The sequence below is a fragment of the Chelonoidis abingdonii genome, chromosome 10 (genome assembly GCF_003597395.2).
Source record: "Chelonoidis abingdonii isolate Lonesome George chromosome 10, CheloAbing_2.0, whole genome shotgun sequence".
In the NCBI taxonomy this organism is placed as follows: Eukaryota; Metazoa; Chordata; order Testudines; family Testudinidae; genus Chelonoidis; species Chelonoidis abingdonii.
The window spans coordinates 48,310,806-48,333,043 of record NC_133778.1 but is presented as its reverse complement, the minus strand read 5'-3'; the positions used below and the strand labels follow the sequence as shown (position 1 = coordinate 48,333,043).

At 36.9% G+C, this 22,238-nt stretch overlaps 1 protein-coding gene across 25 annotated transcripts in view; it reads right to left on the bottom strand.

The window, feature by feature from the left end:
• BAZ2B (bromodomain adjacent to zinc finger domain 2B) overlaps positions 1–22,238 on the bottom strand; it is a 264,100-nt gene that overhangs the window by 55,052 nt on the left and 186,810 nt on the right. For 14 of the 25 annotated variants that reach the window (XM_075070184.1, XM_075070185.1, XM_075070183.1 and 11 more), the window contains 7 exons: positions 20,614–20,706; positions 20,432–20,493; positions 15,161–15,226; positions 13,920–13,985; positions 13,192–13,236; positions 12,912–12,944; positions 11,519–11,584 (listed from right to left, as the gene is read on the bottom strand). In XM_075070184.1, the coding sequence (XP_074926285.1) occupies positions 11,519–11,584; positions 12,912–12,944; positions 13,192–13,236; positions 13,920–13,985; positions 15,161–15,226; positions 20,432–20,493; positions 20,614–20,706 (431 nt within the window). The remainder of the gene's footprint in view (positions 1–11,518; positions 11,585–12,911; positions 12,945–13,191; positions 13,237–13,919; positions 13,986–15,160; positions 15,227–20,431; positions 20,494–20,613; positions 20,707–22,238) is intronic. The other 11 variants (XM_075070189.1, XM_075070197.1, XM_075070204.1 and 8 more) reach the window with 2 other exon arrangements.

Below are 22,238 nucleotides of genomic sequence, written 5' to 3'. Positions count from 1 at the left end.
CCGCAAAGGCGCCACGCCAGGGGGCGCCTGCCGACCCACCGGGTGTTGCTAGGGGAAAATTCTTCCGACGAACGTGCACACGGCGCGCACACACCTACTTGGAATGAATATGAGGAAGCACTCGAAGAAGAATTCTTGTAAATGCAGCAAATTTGACACACAAAGACACACATAGAACTCATGACCCCGTTTGTTAAGTCACATTTCAGAGAACAGCACACTTAAATAATTTTGCATGAAAATCACTATTTAAATGGACAGATAAATCCCTCTTGCTTTGAACTGAATCACAAAAATACAAAACCGAAACACAGAAAAAAATTCAACTTCTAAGTCCCTGACTTTTTCCAACATTTGCATTAAGTATAACTTTGAGTTAAGATATTTAGCCTTATTCTTAGAGGTATGTTGGGAGAAAGGCATGGTCCTGTGGTCTGACTATCACAGATCTAATCCTGGATCAGACAGCAACCCCCTCTTATTTAACCTTTCCATATTAGTTAATAATGCTTACTGTACCGACACCTCACAGGGTATTGTGAGGTTTAATCAGTTAATGTTTGCAAAGTGCTTTGAAGATGAATATCATTATATAAAATGTTAAAGTATTATTAAGTTCAAACTCAGACTTTTAATAAAACTGGTTCATGGCAAGTAGAGACTATTCAGATTAAAGAATCAAAGTTTTCCTGACACTTAGAAATATTTGGACAGAAAATCTAAATACAAATGTTTCACATTAGTCACTTGACAAGGACAGTTTGCAGAAATAGGTTAATACCTTTTTTCAGAAAGCTAGGATTTACAGTGAAGAATACAGGATAAAATAATTGTTTTTAGGCCAACAATATTGTGAAAAAATAAATTTAGTACAAAAGAATGTAAGGTGGCTTTGATCAATTGTTACAAAACTTTATAACATATGGGACTGTTAAGCCTTTGTATTGAAGTATTTGCCATATAATCCACTGAAATGGTCTACCTCTTTGCATTTTATGATTCCTTTGGGTCCTTTACATTTTTGTTCTGGGCATAATTAAAAGTGAAAATATGTTTCTTCTGACAGCAACTTGTACTCAAATTTAAAAGGCATAAATAAAATTTAATAATAAGGGAATACTGTAGGTTACATGAAGAATAAAAATGAGATTAATAAAACAGAGGTCATAGAAGGCAAATATAAAAACAAAAACCACAAATATTGTTGTTGAGGTTTGCATTAATCATAAGATGAAAATGTAAGTTTGTCTTTAGCAATTAATGTTATAAAAAATCTAAAGACGTATTTCAGTGTAAGTATTTCTATTTACTAGGTAGTAATAAATGTTCATCCTTTTAGTAACATTTTAGATTTATAATGGATTATTTAGAGTGATTTTAGGGACAGTAATATGTACAAAATATGGAATCCACGAGTTTTTTGCAGCAACAGTTTATTACGTTTTAATTAAAATTTTACCCCACCTAAAGGATACAGAAAGATGTGCTGGTATAAAACAGCCGTATTAAATTATATATATTATTTATTCCCTGTTGCGACAGAAAAATCACCTCCATGATCTTTATCCCTTTGTATCTTGCACAAACATCAAATGAATTAGATATTCTTGGCTGCTACACTTAGTTTATAGGTAACTGTCCAGTTTTAAACGGTCAACTTATATATGGGACGTTTAAAATGGAAAGGTTGATTTAGTTAAGAAAAACTGACAATTCCACATGGTATTTTCACTAAGCATATATTTATGATATAAATCCTCATTGATGCACTATGTGTATCACTATCACTAGGGTGCTGTGAATTCCATTCTACTTTCAAACTGCTTATTAGACAACTTCTGAAACCTGAGCTACTCCCATATCATAGTAATAAATGGATGTTTAACAACCTTTTGTTATTTACTGATCCCTGAGGAATTATAGGGAAAAAGCCTCTGATACAATTATGATAGTTCGTTATCCAGTTTACGTAAGTAAAATGATCACAGGTTTGTGTGCGTTATTGTCTGAAATTTAATTGCTAAATGGAGGAACTCAGGAGAGTCGTGACTAAATATCTATTTGATACTACACCCTGCATTCTACACCCTCTGATTTTCTTGTGCTTTTTAATGCAGGTAATAGATCATACTGCTAGATCAAATCATGAACTCCACAGTCAGTCAAAACTTCCATTAAATTCTGTAGAAAATGGGAGATTTGCATGAGTATGGAACGTAGAGTTTGGTCCCATAATAGCTACTAATATCTCTGCTAACTCATTTTCATAAATACATGCTACTGTACTGAGCTCACAGTACTAGTTTTAAGAAAAACACTTCGATGTGTCGATATGTTCCTTAATTTTTGCAAACAACAACAAAACATTTTTCAACCACTAGTAAGGAATTTTTTTTTAAATCAAGAAATTATAAAAATTAAATGTCTATCACAGCAGTTTTCATTTGGCACCGCTCCAAAGACCACTCTGCTTTCAGAATAGAGTTTTTTCACCAGATTTTTTAGTGAGATATTTCCTGTTTAGATAAATAGTTTTTTAAAAGAAAACTGTATCAAGGAAAAATACATCACTAGTTTTATTTTCTAGCTAAATTGTGGGACACTGCAGCTGCTTACAAACTATTAGAAAAGAATGTAATCCAACTTTTTGATACATAAGAGCAGCTAGATAACCTTCCACTTCCCAATGTTAGGGATTATTTTGATGTTAAATACAGAATTAAGCTGCTAGAATTAATTTTGTTTAAATTTACAAACAGTTAATTGAGCCAAAGCTGCTTATTACATTCTTTAGAAATGTGTTTAATGGAAGTCTACTCTTACTACTAGTCATGATTTCAATATTCCTTTTACCTTTAATTCTTTTAATTGTCTGTGATTTGTATTTGATTATTTATTTTGCTACTTCTTGGTTTACCAAGAGCTTTAACATTTTTACAGTTAGATATTAATATAAAAGTAAATAAATTATACTACAGAAACAAAAGGCAAGGTTAGCAATATTTTAGCCTTGAAGCTCTCTGAAGATAACATCATGGTTAAATCTGAAGATATCATCATACTGAAATATGAGATGTAAATTAGTACATCATGGCCTAACAAAAGTTTAATCAATAATTTTATATATTGCCTCTGGTTTTATTATCTATGCTATTCCAGCATGTAATTTTATTAACTCCTTTTTATTTTTGCAGTGTACGCTCTGTTGCAATACAAGGTATGGTATGACTTGACATTTTAACCACTGGAGTGGCAAATGTTGATTGAAGTTTTTATCTAATAAATCTCTAATTATTACAGTCTAAGTTGAATAAGCTGAATAAAGTACTCCTGAAAAAAACAGCTTTTTCTTGAGTTACTTAAGTTATTGAACATAGGCAGTTTTGTTTAATGTTGTTCAATCTCAAGTCAATTCTAAGGACCTTTTTCAATTTATTTCTCTGACCTTGGCCAGAGTTATTTACGTTATGTGCAAGTGCTATGTACATAAGTCATTTATTCCCTTACAGGAGGCTCATGTATTTTGTTCCGAAATGCTAAGGGATTTAAAAAATAAATTCTCATAATGACACAAAAAATATTTTGATATAGCATGAGTTACATATGAAAGAAAGAATGCTTGTTAGATAAATATGTGTAAATAGAAGTGTCCACCCTCTACTTTGGGCAACTTTATGCTTTGCTTTTCTATGGAATTTCATGACCATGGATTTTTATTGCACATAATGTGAAAGTCCAAAAACCTACGTGTCCATGGACAGGGTGACCAGATGTCCCATTTTTAAAGGGGCAGTAACATTTTTGGGGACTTTTTCTTACATAGGTGCCTGTTATCCCCACCCCACCCCCTGTCTTGTTTTTTCACAGTTGCTATCTGGTCACCCTATTCAATACCCCTTCGTGAAGGGGAAGGGCCAGCCTAACAGGGGCTGTAGAGGAGAAGACACCACATAGGGAGTCCGCTTGCTTCTCCAACTCCTCTGCCTGCAGGCCAAGGTTGGACACGACCCTCTTCAACAGTTCCTGGTGCACTTTAGCACCATCCAGAGGTTCTGTGATGGTCTCATCCAGAGACTACGAGGAGGAAGCCGTTATCGTGGGTTCCACAACACCCACTGGTAGCCCAGCAGGCTGTTCCCCTTGGTCCACATGGACTTGTGGGGTCTTATCCCCCTGGGCCTCAGACACTGGAAGGAGTTGGATTGATACCACTTGCCTGTCCGAACTCCTGATGCCCAGCAGGCAGGCTGGGAGGGTGAGTGAATCCCCACGAGCTCCAGAGGTACCATGGGCCCAGCCACTGGCCCTGGGGACATGGGGCAGGTTTTGGTACTGATGATTCAGGCAGTACCGAGGGCCTGGGAGGCTGCCCCACTGATGTGGAGCCTTGCTCTGTACCGGCACCATATCCGGCGCGATTGCTGCCCAGTCGCCGGGATTCGCTGGAGTAGCTACCTTGTGCCTCATGATAATCATGATCAGATCTGGAGGAGGACCAGTCCAAGCGGGACATGTGCCTCCGTGGGGACTTCAGTGACCAGCGACGCTCAGTGAATCGGCAACAGAAGACTGGCAATTGACGCCTCACACTTCGAGACCAGTACTGGGACGAGGAGTGAGACCTGGAGGTACGGCAGGATCTGTCTTGGGGATTGTTGGCAGGGCCCATGGCTGTGGTCCTCCAATCATTCCCAAGATCTGTAGAGACATTCCAGTGATGTGAAAGGCCAGTCCCAATGTTCCTGCCAGGGAGCATGTGTCTCCGTGGGTCTGAGCCAGGTAACCAGTGAAGTGAACCTCGAATCCCACTGCCGGTGCCCAAGGTCCGGTGACATAGAGAGCGTCTGCCTCCCTAACTCCGAGGCATGACGGCTTCAAGCGGGTGGATGATGTTGGGACGTCTTCCATGACGGAGAGCGGCACCGTTGAGGCGAAGGTGGATGGAAAGGTCCCAAGGCAGGCTTACCCCGAAGTCTGGGCACCGGGAGCGTCAGGATCTCCTGCACAGCCTGGAGCACTTCAGACATAGATGGCACCTGAAGCTGATGAAGGCCTGCCTCCGCGTCCAGGCTTCCAGGCAAGGAATGGGGTGGGATGCATTGCTCGATGTGAGCTGAGGCCCGGCTTCCCAACAGGGAAGATAAGCTGCCCAGTGCAGGTCTTAGCTCACCCCCAGCCCTCTCCTTCCCCTTGCGGGGAGCAGGAGACCATCCCCTACTGGCCTTCTTCGACTTCTCAGCTGGGGCCGTGGACAGGGATCGGTGCCGGCTTGTCGACGGCAGGGCACTACGCACCAATGCAGTGGTGCTGGGTGCCAAGCTGGACTTTTGCTCTGGGGCCAGAGTGAGCGCTAACTCCATCAGGAGCACTTTGAGTCTGATCTCACGCTCTTTCTTCGTCCTAGGTTTAAAGGACTTGCAGATTCAACACTTATCACTTATGTGCCCTTCACTGAGACACCTGATACACCTACTATGCGGATCGCTCGCGGGCATGGGCCATTTGCAGCGATCTCAGGGCTTAAAGCCTGGGGACAAGGGTATGCTCCATCCCTTGGCTAAGTCCCTGACGGGGCTAACAAAACTCTAACTACTAACTACTGCTAAGAGCTAACTCAATTACTAACTACGTACACTAAATTTACAAGAACTGTAAGCCTAAGCAATGCCAGTAAGAGCAGCAAACATTCTGTGCACCCTCACTGGCAGCAAGAAGGAACTGAGGGTGGGGGGGAGCCAGCAGTGCCCCTTATGGGCCCATATGGGAGCCACTCCAGAGGGCGCGAGAGCCACTCCCCTCCAAATACAGCTGAGGGAAAAACTTCTGGCACCAGTGCATGTAGCGAGCATACATACCTAATGTGAAATGGACATGAGCAAGCACTTGAAGAATTAGTATTTTATACAACCATTATTTTTGTGTGACCATGGGCCTGGATTAGGTCATTAATCAGAAATTAGCTCTCTCTGATCCATACCACACTACTGATTTAGTGTAAAACTGCAGATAGAAACTGCTCAATTGTCATCAAATTTAGGAAAAATAAGTAAACCATCTGAAGATGGAAGTCTTCTTGGATCCATAGTTTGGGATTATTTCCTTAACTTTGAAAGATAACATTATAAATTATATTTTTATATGTATAACACATTCTTTATTCTGAAAAATCTCAGAGCACTTTGACAAACCTAATTAATATACAAATTATACACAAGGTCCACTTCACTAAACACTCAAGCACAGCCATCTCTAGAGTGGAACTTGGCAAACGTATGACAATACAAACTCTACATAAATGTTTTGCAGAGGAAGCAACATCTTCTGTAACTGAACTGAAGGGGAAAATTTGGTAGACAAAATGCCATTACATGAGCTTCAGTTTGGCTAGGGCATAAGAGTTAAACATTTTTGGTTTTTGAAGTGCTACGAATTGAACCTGATTTCTATATCTCATCCAAAAGATAACACTCTCAACACTATGGTGGGGCATTGGTTCAGTGCTGTCTCAGAACAAGTAGTGCCACCTGCCGACTCAAAAAATAAACAGATTTATATGTAAGGGTTCAGTGTGCACAATATAACTTAATTTAATGGTTCATTTGAGTGAAAATATACAAGGAAGGGAGGGTGCTACCCACTGATCTAAGAAGAAAACTACCATACTTCAGAAAAAAATGTTAAGTCTTTTCCCTTCAGCCCAATAGGAAATGCACTTCAAAGACTCTGTGCAAATAATTATTCAGAACAGAAGTATTTATCATAGTGGTATAAAACCTTTAATTATGAGATGCCGGCATAGATGTTCTTCCTTGACAGTACCACAAATTTTAAATACTTTCTGAGATACAGCATACTAAAAGTGCTTACAGCTTGAATTTGCTCCCTATTCTTCAGCTTTCATCAGTAATCATACTATAAAATCAGATAGGGTGAGAGATGCTCCAATTCTGTGCCTTTGTTGTCATTCAGGAAAACTGAACACTCAGGACACTATCCTTGCTGCACCGATAACCCAAATCTCGACTCCTTTCACAGTATTATACCAACACTGTTCTGTAACTGTATGACAAGGACTTCCCAGTTGCAGCTTTTCAAACCTTCCCTAGTAAAAATTATGTTGATCATTAACAGTGTTGCCAACTTTAATGTGTTCCTCAAATTTCAATCCCACTAGAGTATAGCAATAAAAAAATATAAGCACTAAACTAATGTGTTAATTTTTATTTTAAAAAGTACATAAAATACTGGATGGACTTAAAGGGTTTGTTGCAACCAGAAAGCAAAACAGCTCAACAGCCAGCTTGTAAAACAATTCCACAAGACCAGTATGAAGAAAGTCAAAGAGGTTGGCTAGGTTACTACAGAACTAAACATCTCCTTAAAAATAAACCCTGTAAGAATATGAATAAATATTTTGTCTTAGAGCCTCTTGATTCCAAAAAGTCACTGGCCATCTGAAATGGAATCTGCCATATAAAATACTTGAGCTCCCTAATTTAGAGAGTCTCACAAGGGAGTTTAAAGATCTGTGAAGCATTCATTTATATCCTATAACTCCAAGGGGTTTTGATGGCATTAAGACCATTGTATCCTTGATATATCAACTACTAGATACCAGAGGCTGGTCTGTAATTGGTTTGTCTTCTACAGAGTAATGAAAAGTTGAAATTGAAGCTAAGGTAGGTGAAGTCCAGATTCTGACAAACACAGGAAGTATAGGTCATAAATCCCTCCAAAAAACTTCTTGTGTAAAAATTATGCTGTAATTGTTTGACCTAATATCAGACAGCAAACCTTTTTCACTTAAAATTATAAGCTTTCTAGTGAGAGAAAGACTTCATGGCAAATAGTAATAATTGCCCTTTGGACTTACATAGTGCTTTTCATCCACAGATCTCAAAGTGCTTCACAAAAGTGACCTGTTTTATAAAGAAGATTGCCCTGCTTCTGGTGTTCAGATTGGACATTAAGAAATTTGGGAATTCTAGTCAGAATAGTAATACTAGTCAGAACAGTAAGGTTGACTTGAGACTTCCACGAAGCTGATGACTCAAATGAGGTCTTGTTAAACAAATACATTGAGACTTAGTGTAGCTTAAGATCACTGAGACCTCAATGTTCTTTGAAGATTCTCCCACACTGAGGTAAATCATGGCCACAGGGGAGGCTGGCTGGCCACCTGAAGGCCTGATCAGTGCCCATTGAAGTCCATGGGAATATTCTCACTGACTTCAACAGACTTCGCATCAGGACCTAGAAGTAGTGACTGCCAGTATCTGCTGAATCTATTTTAGTCTATCCAGTAAAACCACAGCATCCTGAGTTCTTTCAATCACAAAAAAGATTTTCCTTTGAGTTACGGGTAATAAAAAAATATAGATTCTGCAGTTGCTCATAGAGAGTATGCTGGGGTTTAGAGAATTAGAGAATTAAAGAGATTCTAGCATCAATATAAATTGGAGTAGTAATTTACAAACAGAAACAATTATTCTGTAACAGTAAAAGAGGAACAGTGTTCAAGTGGCTAGGGTACTAGAGTGGGACTCAGGAGACTCAGGCCCAAATACCACTTCCATCACAGACTCTCTGTGTCACCTTGGGCACTTCGCCCTGTTCTACACTTGAAATTTAGAGCAACCTAGCTATGCTGCTCACGGGTATGAAAAACACTGTAGTTAAGCTGACCTATCGCCCCACATGGACATGCTAGGCCAATGGAATTCTTCTTCTGTTGGCCTAGCTACCACCACTGAGGGAGACAGATTACCTACATCAGTGGAAAACACCTTCCTGTTCATGTAGGAAGCATCTACACTATAGCGGCATAGCTGCAGCTGTGCCACTGTAGCCTCCACCGCATAGACATGTCCTGAATCTCTCTGTGTCTCTTCCCCCCTTGTAAAATGAGGGAAATAGTACTTCACGACCAGTACTCAGATGTTACTGATGGGGCCATGGATTTAAATAGGCTTGGAAGGATTCAATTTTTATCAGTAAATGTTGGAAAATATCAATTTCACCTACATACACAAACCGATGAAAAGCCATTTCCACCAATCATCATCTAAATTTACAATTAGGCAAAGTAAGAAAAATGCTGCTTGAGAATTTAGAGTGTGATTTAAGGATATTTACTTAGTACATTTTGACTTGTGATGTTGATAGTTTGTGTTTTAATGATTTTAAAGCTTTAAACTTTAGAATCTCAACATCTATTATCATTAAATATTTATTCTCTGTCCCCCCTTAATTTCTCACAAATGTGAAAATTTTAAATCAATAAAAATAGAAAAAATGCTTAAAACCCATAATTTTACCCAACTATGACAATTTAAAATTGATTAAAAAAATTAAAAATGAACATTGATATTATCCATCAAAATTATAACAAAATAAAATTCAATTCTGCTTAGTCTAGACAGATAGATGTGTTATTTTAAAAAAACATAATTCTTTCAGTTTTGGGTTGTTAATACAATCTAAGATTTTGTGTACAAACACACATGGCCAAATACTACTTTCAACAGCAGTGGGATAAATATTGAGCATTTTCATTCAAATAATCTGAGTTGCTTTGGATTTAAAACTGGTATTGCAGAGAGGACAATTTCTCCTTTTAATATTTAGCAAAAGTTAATGATAAGTGTTTGCTTTTTATTTACCTATACAATAAGAAACTGAACTGATCTGAATTTTGTTGAATTATACTAATAAAATGCTTCATAAAAAAAGTACCAGTAATATTAATTTAAAATGCATTTTGTAAAATATAGTGAAGTGAAAAACGTTTTAAATATATGTAGACATTACTTCATTTTAGGTTGGTGTGACAGGGTGTACTCACCCTCAACTGGACAGGAAGGGATTAACTCTTCCTTGGTGGCTGAGGAAGCCATGCCCCCACGACCCTACTGGGCATGCTCCAGGTGCAGTGGCTGTATAAAGGCAGGCAACCCAGCTCAGTCAGGGCTGACCGCCAGAGGGGAAGGACGTAGCATACAGGCTCTCACCAGGGAGCAGCTATCAACCCACCCCACGGAAGCTCAAAGTGCTGGGGCCCCAGCTGACACCTAGGTGCCTGCTGATACCCAGGAGGGGGCGGAGACAATCAACTCGAAGACACCCCAACTACTGCCATCAGACCCACGGCAAAAAGTAGCCATGGGGATCTAACAGTATTCAAAATATGGTAAGGGCTGTTATAAAGAGGACTGTGATCAATTATTCTTATCCACTGAAGGTAGAACAAGTAGTAATGGGCTTAATCTGCAGCAAGGAAGATTTCGGTTAGACATTAGGGAAAAAATTCTAACTATAAAGGTAGTTAAGCTCTGGAATAGGCTTTTAAGAGAGATTGTGAAATCCTTAACATTGGAGGTTTTTAAGAATAGGTGGGACAAACATCTGTCAGGGATGGTCTAAGTTTACTTGGTCCTGGCTCAGTACAGAGGACTGAAATGGATGACCTCTCAAGGTCCATTCCAGCCCTGCCTTTCTAGGAAGCCAACATATTTGGGACTATTTGCCTGTTTGGGGCTATTCTCAGTGCTGGTATTTTATCTTCACATTTTTTCAGTAATTTTTGAGAATGAAAACTGCCTTTTCTACCAGTTAATTATGCTTTCCACTTGCTGAATAAGTTGCAAACCTAAAGTTTAGTGAGGCTGCAGCATTAGCATTGTGTGCTTGCAGCACACAATTGTGTATCAGATTGACTATAGTGGTTGATGCTGTGAGACCCGGCCTCTCCCCACCCCTTAAAAGCCCAACATTCAAAGACCTAGAGAATAGTGAAGGACAGACTTGTTGGATGTTGTGAAAACTATTACTCATTGCAGAAAGTTAAAAAGGTTGAGGGTAGCATAGTTTTCAGCAGAAACATTTGTAATTTTTGTTTTCACAAAATTTTCAGCTCTACTCCACCTCACAAAAACACCATATAATTTGGCATAATCAGCAATCTTTTAAGTTTCATCTATACTGGAAGGAAGAGTTGTGTTAGCTAATATGTTTTAATTATCACACTGTTAAATACCGCTTAACATCTAGGACAAACTGTGTGTTAATTAAAACACGTGAGTTTATGTGTTTTCTAAAACAACTCATTTTCCAAGTATAGATAAAAGCCCGAGAAGCCCATGTCTGGAATAAGAATGGTATTTTTACATTTGAACAGTTGTCTGGGGAAATCTATGCAGCATATGTCCAACCTTCTGCCTTGCTCTGGACAGTACAATTAGTGTCTTATTTTTAAAGCATTAAATTTACACACAAACACACAAAAAGGGGAAATCACATTTGCTAGGAGATACTGATGGTGGCTCTGAAGTCTGAAATGACCTACACAAAAATATTCTGTGATGCAAAAGTACTTTCTGACTCTCAAGTCAGCTATTTGCTTAACATATTTGTTTACAGAAGTCCAGTGTCACTGTTCTGTTCTATGAATGCAGATAGATAGCAGTCAAACTGTTAAGAAAGAAACTGCACACTTTTTTAGAGCTGAATGAATACTTACTTCTGCTTTTTTACGTGCTTCAATGGCTTTCATAAGCATCATATGTTGTCTTCTCCTCTCTCGTTCCTGTTAAAGCAGATAAAATTAGAACAAGACTCAACCACAGTTACAAAAGTGTCTTTTTTATTTTACAAACTCAGAACAACAAGTTTAGCATTAATAGACAAGTCACAATAAATACTATATATAGGACAAGAATGGCTAAGTCTGTGCATGTTTTAGTTCAGGTTTAGAAAGCAAATACAAGAACAATCAAAAGCAAAAAGGTAAAGCAATGAACATGGAGACAGTGTAAAACAGAAAGCATACAGCTTTACTTATGGTCAGTTGTGATGCTCCTTCATAAGCTGGCAGAACAAAAAGCATAATGGTTGGCTGGAACAGGTCAGTTACCTTACATCTGCTATTAGATAGCTCGCAATTACTAAATGAATTGCCAATTGAACAGAAGGCTGTATTTCTAATCATTTAAAAATATAGTAAAAGGCTGAGTTTTAAAATCATTTTAACTTCATGTTTACTCTCAGAAAAATCTTGCTGGAATCCAATATGCCACCAACAAATAAGTATGCTGAATTTTTCTGTGTTGAGACCAGTTTTACTTAAACTAGCTATGGTTCATACACAAACATGAATAAAATAGGATATTCCTATTTACTGATGCCTGTTCCTCAATGCAAAGTCACAAAAGCTGCACCATAGATTATGTTAACAAATTTAAATGGAACATAAATTATAGTACTATAGAAAAAACTAGATAAGTTCCTTCAATTTTAAAGTTCTGAGGTAAAATCCTGGCCCCACCAAAGTTAATAGGAGTTTGTCGTTTACTTCTATGAGGCCAGGATTTCATCTCTAGTTTCATTTTCAGATTAAAATATTATGCATTTACTATTTATTGAAAGCTAGTATGCTCAGCACTGTACAAATCTGAGGGAAGACATGGTCCCAATTTGTACAGTAATTCTAATCCAATTTGTAGTGTTCTAATCCAAAATTATATTAAAAGCTTTATACCGAATCCCAACAAATGGGATAAGACTTGCAAAATTTGTACAGTGATTTTCTATTAAACACAAAATGCTAATTTTGCATAAATTCATCATTGATTTTACATAATGGTCCAACTCAGGTTGTGACATCAGTAATGTAGATTTCCAGTCAACAGCCTCATATATGGATCGCAGAATTCAATTTATAACACGTCTGAGACAAGTCATACTTTTTTTTCTTTAATAGACAAGACAAGCAGATGTATGCAATGCACTGTGCTGTAAAGCCATGCAGCAGTATGTAATATGACAGCAGCCAGTGCTACATTTTATGCATTGCTATGACAACCATATCACAACCAAATCACAATGCGGTGTTAGATGTACAAAAATAAACATACCCATACCATATCTAGTCTATGCCTCTCCAACTCCTGGTAGAAAGAGTTGGCACAACATTATGAAACAGAAATCACAAAGTCATAAAACCACTTTATAACCCCCACAGAAACCCCAATACCAGAGCAAGTCAATAAACCATAAAATGAAAGAAAAACGTATGCAGGAATCAAAATCAGAAATTTATACCAAAAATATTTTGAAGTCTTTTCCCCCAAACAGCTTAAGCAGAAGTTAAAAATTAGCATTTGCTACTGTTCTGATAACTATATGCATACTAACCTGATGTTTCAGAAGAACAGCCTGCTGCCTTCGCATCTCTTTTTCCTTAAACATAAGAACAAAAAAGTGCTTCAAATACCTGACAATTATTATTTAGCAGTAAGATGCAATTTTTTGAGCCATGCTAAAATAGGAAGAATCTGCATTCTCTCTCTCTCCACTCCTTTATTTTCAAACACTTTACATAATATAGGAACAGTTTATGCTATAAAATCTACTGAACGGAGGAGCATCAGGAGATGCCAATAACATTTGGCTACACTGAGAGTGCATGATTTCCAATTACAGCAAGTAAGTTTTTCAGCACTGATAGGGATAAATGGGATATTTGACCACAACGTTACACAAGTAGCAACAGAGTTTTTCATTATACTCAATATAAAACAGAAGAGACATTGTATGCAATGCTATTACATAAGGGTTGGGTGAGTATGTCAAAAGCTGCTCAAGCCAAGCATAAGGTACAGATAACCCTAGTATTGACACTTCTATTTATTATTATTATATATATGCATGCATATGCATGTATATATGTAAATACACACACACGCACAGACACACGCACACATATGCACAGTACTTACTCTACATTTCTATTACAGATGTAATACCTTATCAAAAAAGATTCTGCCATGCCTACAGTTCTCATATTAGTTCACAATTATTATGCACAATCACACGGTTTTTATTTTTGGAAAATAAAAACTCTGATGCTTATCTAAACTAACCTTTATTCGTTTCTCAGCCTCCAATAATTTGGCATTTGCTGCTTCTTCCTTCTTTTTCTTTTTAGCCTGTGCATGCAAAACAGGTCTCAAGGTCATGCAACAACACCACTAAAACTTGAAAATAATCTCAGACTAAATAAAACTACATGCTTCACAAGGTGCAAAACAATACCACATATTATGTGTACATTATAACAGATTTCTTCCCCAGTACACTTTGCATTATCAGTTAAGTTCACGATTATTTTATTTATTTATTTATTTTTAAAGTCAAGCCAGAATTATAAAGTCACATTCAAGATTTATTTTACTTGGACATTTGTAACCAAGATACATAGCATATAGGAAAATAGTTATTTTTTAAGTATGGTTGGAAAGAGACTAAAATTCTAATCATTATATAAAACAGTGGGTTAAAAACTTTAGCAATCAATGGTTTACCACTTTTTTCCATTTTAAATACATATTTAATGTAATTGAAAATGTTCAGCTGAAGCCAATATACGGACAGCTCATCAACACATTTTGGGAATAATATTCCCATCCATTTAATATGTGTCAATATTAGTTCTAGTATAAGACAACAGAAACCAAAAAGAAATCTGTTGTCAGACAGATCAGAAATGGAGATCTGAAATAGAAATCTTAAATTCAAATTCCTTTAATTTAGTCGTATGTGACATGGTTACATTATATGAAGCAACCATCTGCAATATGGAAGCTTATGTCTTTTAAAAATAGATCATGCACATTTTTGAAGATCAGAATCATGCTGTTCAAATATCAACTTCACAGACAAATGTTAAATATTTTCCTTCTTTGATACTGTAATTTAACTTTTAAAACAAAGTTTTAAATCCATTCCACAGTCAGGAACTAAATTCCATATAAAGTAGATTGCAATACTATTTTACTCCCTAATTCTGCAAATATGTATTGGCTTAACTGTAAGCATGAGTACTCCTTTTGTCATTGATGAGACAATTGTTGTGTTTAAAGTTAAGCATATGTGTAAACAACTGCAGAATTCGGACCATAGTTTAAATTAAGGATCAGTATTCTTAGAATTTCTGAAATAGTGAGACAGTTAACAATTTTAATCAAGACTGTGGAATTCCTGAAGCAGACCTTACTTTAATCCAGTTGCGACAAACATGCAGTTAAGACTTTTTTCTTAATTATAATGTTCTTGAAACGTATGAACACATTTAAAAAAGTTATGCTCAGTTTATTGTTTCTACCTCTAAAATTTGCTGAGCCCGAAGTTCTTTTTCCATTCTGATTTGTTGAATTCTCTTAATTTTTTCCTGCAAGGGGGGAAAAACATCTTTTAACCCTTTTAAACAACAACAACAAGAAGTATATAAATTTTTTTTTACATGAATGAAAAAAAGTGAGAAAAGAGCCATAATAATTTTTAAAGACATGCGCACTTGTTGAATTTTACACACATTCCAGTTGATTATTTGGAACTACAATTGTCTGTGTTTGGTGTTCTACATTAACATTAGCAAATATTTGATGAAAGCACTGAAAATGGAATCTATGCCTGTGGGTTTATGTTTAGGCAGTGACAACTGTATTTCTCTTATACTAACTTAGAGAAAGGAAGCACCCTGACGACAGTACAAACTATACAGTATAAGCCAAATCCTGGCTTGCAATGGTAGAGATGCGTAGGGATGGGTAGAAATAGAGGCTGGAGTGCCCTGACACAGTCTGCTTATGCAGGGAATGCTGGGGGCTATGAAATCCTCATTGTTCCCTGCTATCTGTTGCTTAACTCTTGCAGACATCCGGAGGCTGGGAGCATAGCCATTCTTTAACCTCCACTAATCTTGCTACCGGGGACCACACAGTACCTCTGAGCATATTGCATGGCCCAAAGTACCTACCCAGCAGCAGCCAATATTTAGCCATATCATATCTGGATGAAGTATGCACAATTAAGTGCTGTATACTTTTATTTCCACTGGAAACTAACCTATCAAGATGGATAGCCTGAGTTTGGACAACCTTACTTATTTCTCAGAGGGGTGTCTGAAGTTATGCACTATAGAGTAAAAGTAAATAAATAAGTCCAGAAAACAGCGGCCACAACACTTTCAGTCAAGGTCATTCCCAGAGACGTCAGCATGCCTGTGAGCTCCTGAGGCATGGGGGGAGCCTAATGCAGTCACTGGACAGTTTTATTGTACATGTCCCGTGTTGTATACTTTGTGATTTGTAAACAGAGATAGTATGTGCTGCAACTGAAAACCTTATAGCATCCTATTTAAGGGTTTATTGTCTCCGAACAGCTGCTTGAGCCACATCAATTAAAAGAGCAGATCATGTCTATGGATGGAAGTGTTTCCATTCTGTTATCTGGACAGACAGGAGAAAATCTGAACCACAGAACTCAGGGCATAGCAAAGCCCTTAACTTATTCCAAGGAATGCCAAAGAAGCTTGCATCAGGCTGTGTCGTACAGACACAGTATCAAGGCATCTGGAAGAGAAAAGTCTGAGTATGATACGAGCCATCAACTCTCTATTCCGTGTGTTGGAAATTACGTCACCACTGTAGTTTCTGAAGTCTCCAGAGAATAAATATGTCATGAAGAGGAGACAACTTCATCTCGTCTCAGGAGCATGGTGACAGTTCCTGCACAGTACCAGAAGCAGGACCATATACATAACATAATATCCTCCAGATACAAGCCAACATCCTCTTACCCTTTTACTGTGCTGCAGAGTGGACTAAAATTTTATATGTTGAGTTTCTCAATTCAAATTCTCTCTCTTCTTTCTTTACTAATTCAATTCTATTTTGACTATACTTAGCCTAGGCATTACACATAAAAACAGGACACTGTGTTGTACATGTTAGATGAAACAGTCCTTTACCATGTAAAAATTTCTAAATGCAATTATCTGAATAAACTGATTAAGTTAACTCAGACTGAAGAGGTTTACTCTCATGCACACAATTGCCAGTATCTTCAAGTGCTATTTAAATAGGTAATCTCTTTCTATTAACTTATTTTTTTGTATTCATCACGTTTACTAAGATATTGAGGCCAAGATTCTGATACTACTACTCATAGTGATTGAGTAGCACCTTACTCTGAGAGTGGTCCCAACTGATTCCATGTATTATACAAAGAATAAAGTACTACTCAGCATTAGCAGGGATGTTAAAATCTGTTCCACGGTTCACTAAACACTACTGCCCTAATCAGAACTGCTCAACTGCATATCATAGACCATATACTGCTAAGTTAGCGGAGACTCTAGGTGACATGGTAGAGTCCTATGTTTTTGTAGCAAGAGGCTTAAGTCCTTTTTCCTCTGTTGCCGTGACCCTTCCTGGGTCCTTAAACTACCCTCTGTCTCCCCAGTGCCCCAGCTACAGCCGCTTGCCAGTCTCTGTTTAAACCAGGGAAGCCCCAGTCCAAACAGGGCTGCACTACGGCAAACTTTAGGAAGTCTGTTAGACAGGGACAGTATCTCCTTGGGAGTGAGCAGTTCCATCTCTCAGTTAGCTATCACCTGTAAATCTTTTGTTCTCCTTGACTCTTGCCCAATTTCCCATTCACTTGGCAGCAACAGGGCAATCACAGAGGACATGTAGAAAGAAAGATACATAGATAGTTATCTGAAAAGTGCCTCCCTGTGAACCTTATTAGGTCCATGACTTACTGGAGAATCTAGGGTGGATTTGCAGAAAAAGGCAGATGGGGGTGTTGAGAGGAAGGAGGCAGGACATGTGGAGGGAAATGGGTGCCCAGGGAAAGGGTCTTTTCTCTACGCTAAACTTTTGTTAGTAAAATGTTTCAACATGGGTAAAAGGTTTCCCTTACATTACATCCTCATAACAATATCCCACTAAGCTATCATTCCCAGCCTCCCTAATGTACAGAGACATTCAAAGGTATGAATAAGGAGAGTCCCACTGCAGTGAGCAACTTTGCTATGGTGTGCTTTGTTCTGTCTGTCACGGTAGAGCTGCTTTCCCAGAGTCTTTACATATCAGGTGCATTAAAAAAAACAAACAAACATGGAAATTCTTATCCAAAGCTGTGTTAAGTTATAGTTAAGGATATTCAAGAGTACATTTTCTATCTATCTAATGAAATCACTACAAATCAAGGAAATCACCACTTAAGGCAATATTAACATTCACACCACAGCTTACCACCAAAAAATCACAATGGCCACAAAAATTAATTCAGATTCCTCATGTCTACATAAAACGAACTTTCACTTCCAGCATTTGAACACCAACAATGTACCTTAGCAAGATTCTCTGTAATCTCATTCAGCTGCATAACTCTGACCTCTTTTTTTCCTCTCTTTTTTTTTTTTAGGTAGAAACAAAACAGGACACAGTTCTTCATTACAACTTGGTGGCATGTATTTGTTACTAAGATCAGAATTAATGCTGCTTGTAGAGAAATAACTATTAGAATTCTCAAATTTTTGAAGCTGAAGTGTGCTTCAACAGCAGAAGGATTGTGTTACTACACAGGACCCAGATCGTACCACGCGAGAACTAAAGTTGGGCAACTTTTTAATTTGTGTCAATTTTGCTGAAATGTTCATTTAGGAAAGAAAAATAGAAAACGTATAAAGATATTTCAACACTTTCAAAATGAAACCTTTCGATTGTTTCATTTGAATGTTATTAGTTTAAAAATTTTCTTAATTTTTTTTAAATCTCAAGTATATTTAAAAATGGTCAAAAGTTTTATTTAACCCAAATTATTATTATTATTACTACACTTTTTGATTCCCTCAAAATTTCAAAAATGTTGGTTTTCAGTTGAACCCAGTTTTTTTAAACACTTTTTGAAACTGCCAATAAACTGAAAAATATGTTATTCAGCCAGCTTTAGTCAAGACTGACTTGTAATCATTTCTAGATGGTGAGATGATGAAAGCACACATTATTTCATCCCCATTAATGACTCCCCAAAGCAAAAAAAAAAAAATACAGAGAGATCTGTTTCCTGTGGAACCTGAATGCACATTCCTATCACATGGAAGATTCTATAAATAATATAGATATACCTCACTTAAATTAGGGTTGAGCTACAGGCACATTTTCAGTATGCTGAGCAATACTCTAACACAAGCGCCTTTTTAAAAAAAACTCAGCTACAAAAGCAATTACTCAGCAATATGCTATTATAAGTAAGTTCCCTGGGGCAGCGACAATCCTTTTGTTCTGTTTCTACAGCACATAGCACAGTTGGGTCCTGGTCCATGACTGGGGCTTCAAGGCACCACTGCAATGTAAATAATAATAAAATGCACAGCAGAAATTGACCAGAAAGGCAGAAATTTATACCAGTGTTCATTCTCACAGGTTACAATCACGATCTGGTATCAAGAATGTGATAACAAATCCCTCCTTACACAGACATCTGGTCAAGCCTGTTTAAAAAGTACAAGGTATTTCATCTTGAATATTTTCCATTAGCTCCATGGTTGGGTTTTATTATTGGATTAAAATGGAAATCTCGAGTAAACACTGATTCCTCTTTCCACACACAGATTAATTAAGGTACTTTTGTGTTTCATTTTCTTACAAGGACAGTCAAAGAAATACTCCTCAGGATATCCTTACAATCTTAATAAAGTTCTCTATAAAAAAATCAGAATGACTAGGTTTTAACCATAAACACACACAATTTAAGCTTCTACAGCAACAGCAAAGTTTCTATATCGACATGAATACAGAACTTAAAATAGCGCAAAAAGCAATAATTTAAATACTTTCTTCAGAAACACAATGTGCATCACATGCTATTTCAGAAGTTAATGTGTCCAGTTCACTGCAGGGAATAGAATAAATGCAAAGAAACCTAGTAAAAGAATTGTTTTTAGAATGTCAGGCTTCAAAAGCATTCATTTATTACTTCATTTATTGGGATATTTGTTCAAAGGATGAAAAACCTGCTTCCACAAGTAGCTTAATTTATTAATGACTAAATATGAAAAATCTTCTTGCTGTTGGAAGTATAACATATGGTTAAGAGCCTTTGATATAACAATATTTAACAATAATTTTATATTTAAAAAGCAAGCAATGTGTAATTTAATTTATCACTATGCTTAGATATAATTGTTCTTAAGCAATCCAAAATCACCGGCAGTTTTCTCTCTAGCTGTTCTGGCTGAGCTATTTCAATGTTTACATAAGCAGCTATATCACTATTTCTTTTTATAGAGCTGTAGAGTAGCTGAACACCTAACTAACTGGAGGGCCAGCTGCACAACCCTTAGTCACAGGCGTAGTGCCATTGAAGTCAAAATGATCACACAAGGGACAGATTCACCAACATGAGTAAGGGCTGCACGATCTAGTCTTTCAAAATAAAATACAACATATGTTCTTTATAATTAGATAACTAACAACTTCAAATTTTAACAAGTACACTGTATAACCTATCAAATATATTGAAAGCATGAGTTTAAGTAAATAAATAAAATATAGAGCTTATTTAATGAACACACAACATTTACCTGCTGTTTCATTATCTTTATCTGTTCTTTTTGCTTCCGCTTTTCTTCAGCAGCCATAATAGCTACAAGTAAAACAAAAAATGTAACATCAGCAGAAAATGACTGAAGAACAGTAACCTAATATCGACAACTCTAAAGCTCATTTGCAAGTATGAACAATCTTTTAGAGGTTTACTACTTACCTTGCTGTTTTTTTGCTTCTTTGGCAACTCGAGCCTGTTCCTGCTTCTGAAGTTTTCTTAAAAGCTTTATTTGTGCTGCTTGCCTAGCTATTTCTTTAAAACAAAGAGGAAATATTAAGCACATAGACATAGCACTGTCTCACAAAAGCGATCTAACTTACGTGTTCAGACATTTTCACATAAAGAAAGGGGAGACGAAGAAAATAGTGAGTTTATCTTGCACAAATTTATCCTGAAAATGTTTAAATATAGAATTCTTATACCAGGATCTCTTTTATAAACAAATATCTTTCACAGCTTCTCAAATGAACATGGATGCTCTCTGTTATCTACACAAAAATTATGTGTAATTCTGAAAAACGAAAATGATTTACTTTCAATCAAAAAATACTGACCTACCTCTGTTTCTTTAGAAGTTTATATAGTTTATAATCCTTTTTGAACAATCCCATGAGAGAGTTCAGATAGCAGAAAATATATAGTACACTCTCATAAGGCTGGATTTTGCCACTCTCTCTCATGCTGATTAGTAAATCTTACTCTTTGAATAGTTCTATTGATTTTAGTGAGATTATTTGTGAAGTAAGGTGGTACTGAAGTGAGTTAAATTTTCAACCTGAGTCACAGACACATTACCTTTTTTCATTCTTGTTATTTTCCCTTAATCTAAAAGACAAGTCATTTAGACTAGAAGTATATAGCTGCTCTCTGTATATGAAAAATGTAATAAAATTTCAGGGTACAAGATGAGGATGTAAAACAGTAGGGCTGAAAATGAGTGACATAACAGTGAAGAGGTCTACTGGTTAAAAAAAAGAAAAACGAAAAATGACAGTTTATGAACGGTTTATCGTGTAACCAAAAAGAGGAATATTTTAAGTGTATTTTAAGAGAATACATCAGTATTTCCTGTAAAAGCTATTGAAAACTGGAAAAAAAAAAATCAGATGCTGAATTACAGAAGAGTGATATCTGAAATGCCTGAAAAACTTCTGTTTTCCCACAGAAATAAGACAGATGGAGTATAAGGATTTAAAGATGAAGAACAGACCAAAATAAACTGTTAGCGGGTACTCTATATATGGGGTCGTATTTTCAAACACATTCAGGACTGATGTAACTCTGCTTCCACCGAACTCAGTGCTTAAACTCCAGTTGACTTCAGTGAGAACAGAGTTAGGCCAACACTAAGTGCATTTTCATATAGCCATCATAGAATCATGGGGGTGAGGGACAAAACAAAACCAAATTCTAAGGAATATTTACATAACCTATAAAAAGTTACCATCTACCCAGCCAGGTATTTATAACACACACTGTTTAGGCATCTCTGCAGAATATGAATGAATTACAAATTCTTCACATAAGAAAATGTATGGCCAGTTCAAAGAATTAGAACGTGCTTAAGAAAAATTCTGGATGCCACACATGAAATGAGCCTGAAACCCCTCCATTAAAAACACTTTTTTCTTTGAAATTGACATATCCAAATACATGGAGACAAAGAACAGCTAATAGGAAGTATCATAAACAGATAGTAGGAGTTAATAGAACAGAAGTACTTTATATCTCTTTTGACTGTAAAGGGTTAACAAGTTCAGTAAGCCTGGCTGTCACCTGACCAG